Source organism: Dendropsophus ebraccatus, chromosome 7 (genome assembly GCF_027789765.1).
Source record: "Dendropsophus ebraccatus isolate aDenEbr1 chromosome 7, aDenEbr1.pat, whole genome shotgun sequence".
NCBI classification, from domain to species: Eukaryota; Metazoa; Chordata; class Amphibia; order Anura; family Hylidae; genus Dendropsophus; species Dendropsophus ebraccatus.
The window spans coordinates 96186283-96192282 of record NC_091460.1 but is presented as its reverse complement, the minus strand read 5'-3'; the positions used below and the strand labels follow the sequence as shown (position 1 = coordinate 96192282).

At 43.3% G+C, this 6000-nt stretch overlaps 1 protein-coding gene across 2 annotated transcripts in view; it reads left to right on the top strand.

Moving 5' to 3' along the window:
* The first annotated feature begins 211 nt into the window (after nt 1-211).
* MYO1F (myosin IF) overlaps nt 212-6000 on the top strand; it is a 228107-nt gene continuing 222318 nt past the window's right edge. For both annotated transcript variants that reach the window (XM_069976647.1, XM_069976646.1), the window contains exon 1: nt 212-322. In XM_069976647.1, the coding sequence (XP_069832748.1) occupies nt 320-322 (3 nt within the window). In that variant the 5' untranslated portion in view covers nt 212-319. The remainder of the gene's footprint in view (nt 323-6000) is intronic.

The following is a 6000-nucleotide window of genomic DNA, read 5'->3' as shown; positions in this document are numbered from 1 at the left end:
CACTTAAATCCAGAAATGTGGTCATAGATGTCCAAAAAGGTTTTCATTAGCTGTTGGTTTAGGTTAAAGGATTACTTGAGACTCTTCCGAGTGCTCAGATACTCCACCCCGAGCAAAATGATATTTTCAAAAAGCTGACAATAAGCAAGAAGGAAGTGGGTGACTAATAGAGGAACTTCTGCAATAACTAACTTTTTACTAAACATACAAGCACAGGGACAAAGAATGACTCCTTCAACCGATATGTGGATTATGGTGGCATTGTAAGATCCAGAAGACTAGCAGAGTTAGAGTCTCCCCAGAAGGACTCCATCCAATCATGGTAATCTGCTTTCTACTTACTTACTTACTTAATTATTATAATATAAATCTAAACGTTACACTTAAAACCCTTATTGTTCACAAATCTAAATGATCATATGCCTTGATAGTCTGCAGGGATGTGTGATTTAAGGGAAGTCACTGAAGGGTCACAAATCCCTAATTATTATTCTTTTAGAATTAATTTTATTGCAATTCCTTATATTATGAGAAACATGCAAGATATCTTAGTGTTAGGTAGCAGAATCTACTTTCAGGGAAAAGAGTTGTTGCTTTCTTAAAAGAACACAGCATCACACTAGTCCTCATGTGGGATATTACAACTCTGCTCCATTCAGTGGAAGTGAGCTGCAATACTACACATAAAATGATGACACACAGAAAGTGGCACTGTTTCCAGAAGTAAGCCAAGTTTTTGTAATTCTAGATAACCCCTTTAAAGATATTGATTCCTCCAGTGTCATTGGTAGGCACAGTGACCCCAACCAATAGAGCAGCACAACATCATGCCCGAGCTCGTCTTTTAATCAGCTGGGATGAAAGTAGACTGTAACTTTCTTTCTTCTAACACAACTACAGACCTGTCTATATGATTTTGTGCACTCATTACACCATAAGATTACACCTATACCTTTAGCTGACAAAAACACACTAGGATGAGCTGCTAAAACAAAAGTTGTTTTGTGCCTAAGGGTATTTCTCAGAAAGTGAATAAAGGAGAACTCGAGACACGGAGATTTTTTTGAAAAAATAACATGCACTTACCTCCCTGGCTCCAGTGCTGGTGGCTGCCTACCGCAGCTGGTCTGGTCCCCCAGTCTCCAGCTGCTTCCTGGTTTGAGAGGGGACCTGGCCCGCTCAGCCAGCCAGCGGCCATAGCGAGGGAGAGCCTCTGCCACTCACTGGCTGAGCGGGCCAAGAACATTATGTCCCAGGTCTTCTCTCAAGTGAGGAGGCAACAGGGGACCCGGATTTGGAATATGTGGGCACTAGTAAGTGCATGTTATTTTTTTCACCCTCCCCGGCACTTTTGAAAAAAATGTCCCTGCCCAGAATTTTCCTTTAATACAAATTAACATAAAATAGTGAACAGGGGGGATTTGGCTTCAAGGACCACTGCTAGATCTGACAATTGACTAGTGTAAAAATGAGAGCAGCCTCCACTCTTTTCGAGACACTCTGCACTTTTTGAGACACTTTGCATATGCTGCATGGCTTTCCCAGGTGGGTAGGACTAAAACGGTCCTAATCTCATTAAGGGGACGCAACAGCTAGCTATGTCCATTAAAACTTTTCACAGGATAGGGGAAAACTGATAGCTGGGGTACAATTGTTGGACCCCCTATGACAGTGATGGCGAACCTTTTAAAGATGGAATGCCGAAGTGCAACCCAAAACCCATTCATACGTTAGATTCAGTGGACTTCATCGAAAACCAGTTGTAATGACCTGAGATAGTGGATCCACTGGACCAGTACAAGCGATGGTATAAGCCACACCAGGGAGCAGAGTCTAAAGAGCCACTGGTTCTCACCAGAACCCGTTGGAAGACAGGATGGACTTGCTACAGCAGGTGACCCCTGGTGTGACTTGCTTGTGGAGGCAGTGAGGTGATATGAGGTACAGGAACATAGCTTTCTCAATCGGCTAGAGGCACTAAAGATCCGGCAGAATGGATAGGAAGAGGCTGAGTTAAATACTAGATGTGTGGGTCCTGCACCAATGAATGTTTCGCTGGCCCTTTAAATTGTAGCAGGGTCGGTGTCTGAGGAGAGGAGGGAAAGGGTGTCTGAGGAGGAGACAGAGGGTAGCCACAGACAACAGTGCGAGACGCTGCTGCAGCAAAGAGTCGGCTCTCCATGTGATCAGAGGAGCACAGAGCAGGCGGGCTGGGAGCAGTAGTGCGACCGCAGCCTTTAACACTGGTGGATTTCTTTTTAAAACTTAATTGTCAAGAAGAGGTGTAGGAGTGTTCTTATTATAATAATAATTTATCACTACTGTTGTTTTTATTTTATTACTTTTCAGCTCAGTAGTGAAAAACGTCTAAAGGACAGCGTCCCTAACTAAGCTGGGGCTCAGTGTTAGCCTGTAAAAAGGCTATCACTAACCCCTTTAATTATTACCCATGTACCCAACGCTATAGGAGTACTGGGAAGAGCTGGGTACCAGCAGACCCAGAGCATCAAAAAATGGCACTCAGGGTCTGAGGTGGTAGCAGGCTGGTATTATTAGGCTGGAAGGGGACAAAATAAATGTCCCTTGTACTGCTAGGCTGCTGCTGTTTGGTTTTCTGCCTAGCTGGTTATGAAACATTGGGGTATCCTACGTTTCATAGGCAGGTAAAAAATAAAACGGGGGTCTTACACATTTTTTTCTTTTGTTGTTTCAAACACAATGTAGCATGTAGGACACCTCCTATGCTTCATAATCAGTCAGGTAAAAAAACAAACAAACAGCAGCAGCCTAGTAGTACAAGGATGTATTACAAGGACAGAGAGAAAAAAGGGGGTATCTCATAAATGAGAGGATCACTGAGGTATAAAGAAATATAATACAATGCTTTATTCAACAAATATATAACACAGAAATGTTCAAACCCTAGATCCAATTAAAAACAATTAAGAACAACATCCTGAGGGATCTATTCAATACATATGGTCCCTAACATTACCCACAACCTATACAATATAGGGGGGAGCCCCCCACTCTCTACATGTTAACAGATCAATTAGCAGCCAAAGAAATACATCTATGTGTAACTTTACCGGTCATGGGTAAATAAAGTGCCAAAATGTAAACAATGTAGCTATAAGTAAATCAATATAATACCAACTTCCTATGTGCAAAGTCATACAGCAGAAGTTAACCAATAAAGTGACCAGAGCTATAGATGGCTGGAAACAATATCACCATGTGAGGGGTTCCACAGTCATGTGGGGATCTGAACCCTATGCGTTACATTCCACACCTGGAATTTCGTCAGGGGTACAGTATGCCCCTTGAGGGCTTGTACAAATACACATAATAATAATTGTTAATAATATAAAGCTGTGTAAAACCAACCTGTAAGTGTATGGGACCTGTGGGTCAGTGGGGCCAAGATGGTGCTCCCAGCAGTGAGCCCAACTAGTGCGTCTGCGCTGCAATAATGGTTAGTGTTAGTGTTCCAATACGTGTGCGCATGCCAAAGAAGCACTTGCAGACATAGAAATGAGTCAGCGAATGGAAATTCAATATATGATGTGGCGTATCTTTGTAATCATTTAAACATAAAACCATTCTGCCAAGATCAATCCGCACATTTCAAGATAGCACCTATGCCAAGATGGCGCTCACAAGATATAGTCAGTTCAATGCGCATGTACACATAATACACTATCTCATGGCGTAATAGGGAAAACAAACCCAATGCACCTGCGCTATACTTATTAGTTATCAGTGCCCAAGGCCAAAATGGCACTTATCCCCACTAGTATTCCATTGTGCTTGTGCATACAAAGGTAAAGAGATGTATACATGAATAAGAAGCTAGACACAATGTATGATTCAAAATCAAAATACAGTGCGGCGAGGCGTGGGGAGTGTTTGTTTAGGTGATCTCCTTGCCGGGTCAGCTGGTACTATTGTGTGGTGGCTGAGTGGGTCTAGGGTCACTTGGGCACTTGTCATGGTGTAGGACCCACCCTGCACAGTCTAGCGCCTCACCAGCAGAAAAAATAGATTAACCCAAGTGTACAGATGTGAGCGGGTGCGGAAGAGATAACCCAGAGTCCAGTGCTTCAGCAAAGTAGAACAGTTTACTTAAGAGAAACGTAGTGCAATACAAAAGATACAATCTTGCAAGAGACTTAGGTGCTAGTAGTTGAGGTAGAGACCCGATGCTTTAAGGAAGAGAGTGCTTTGTAGTAGAGAGTATAGAGGAGAGGGGTTACAGAGGGGCCTTGTCTAATGTAGAAATGTACTCTGCCTGGAACAGTGTGACTGAAGTAGAAAAATATAGAGATTGACTGAGAGAAGGGCCTTCTGTAAACTCCTTTAGCTGGGGATTTTATAGACTGCTTCCTGCAGTGTTTCCTTTGAGACGTACCTCCTGCTTCTTGTAGTGTTTGAGAAAAGAATAGTCCCTTAGCAATGGCCCTGGTGCTCCTGGCATGGACAAGTGTGAAGTAGTGTGAATATAGTCCATAGGATAGCGGTATCTAAACAAACAAAAAAAAGAGAGAAAATATGTTAGTAAATGAGGGTGCTCTTCCCTGTCGCATTAGTGGCTGTGGCTAGTGCCTGCGGTTGTGAACTCCAGAAGGCACTCGGGAAATGAAAATTCCAGTCCTGTCTGCATACACTAGCCACAGTTGCTAGCACTGCTGAAAATGCTGTTCCCACACTGCATTTACAGTACATAATAAAATTCAATGGGGGAACCCAGCCTTTCAGTACTAAGGCAACACTTACATGTCTGTGATATAGGCTACACAGTTGTGTGTGTCTTACCCCAGAAGAGTTAAGTGGTGGTGCAAAGCATCTTCACTTAACTCTTAGCAGGCTGAGCAGGAGGCATGTGTATGCCTTTTACTCAGTTCAGCCATGCTCCATAGCCTGGGGACCTGCTCAGGAACAAGCCCTTTAAGAGGTAAGGGTAATTCAAAGGTTAGTGTGATTTGCTTGTCAAGAAAAGTGTTAATGTAAATTACATTATCTGTGATGAATCCCATTTGACCCATATTGCAGAACATGGAGGTTCCTGTCACCTAGAGCTGAAAATACAATTCCCACATAAAAAATATTTTCACACACCCATATTTATTCCTAACATTTTATATTGTAGGTACTGTAACTGAAGGTGCTTAGTAGATTTAATCTTTAACCCGAGTCACAACAGGAAATAGTACAGCTGCCTTAAAACACCCTTGAAAAGATTATAGATACTTCCTTTAAGAAACTCAAAAGACCTATAACAGGCCAAATTTATTACATCATTTTGTGAGGGAGTGGGGAGGGGGGGGAGGCTGCTGCCTGAACATTGGGTTTCAACATGGCTGATACTGCATAGCCCTGGCAATAATAGAAGAGTTTGGCCACTGTCACAGGAATGAATGAATTTTACTGAGTGTTCATTGTGTAATGTAGGACAGACAATTAGGCCAGAAACTCTTCAAAGTAGTAATGGGGGACTTGTGGTGCCCAACCTATGGTTGTATTATACTGCTGCCCGACTGAAGCACTTTAGGGGGTGAGGGCAAGATGCACTATAGACTACACACAATCCTGGAGAACACAGAAATGGCTGCACATCGCACCTATGGTTAATAATAAAGTATAAAGTAAAATACTAGTATATAATTTGATCAAACCATATTGCCTCACGTGCAGGTCTTCTGATATACTGAATCCCTACTCTAGCCATGGTGCAGTATTCGCCGGCGACCACCACCGCCGCAAGGTCAGTGCCCACAGGGGGGAGCAGCCCAGCAGCCCAGCGACCCCACTGTCGCAGAACCAAGCCCTGGGGTGGTGAGGCTTTAGGGGTGGTGCTAAAGCTGCACCACTCCGCCAGCATGGCCAGCAGAGTCAATGGCAGACAGCGAACACCTAGGGGGGGACATTTATGCAAAAATGCATAACATGGCAGAAAATGGCCAAATGCGAATAAATTTGTTCCCAATAGGCCGTTTTGGG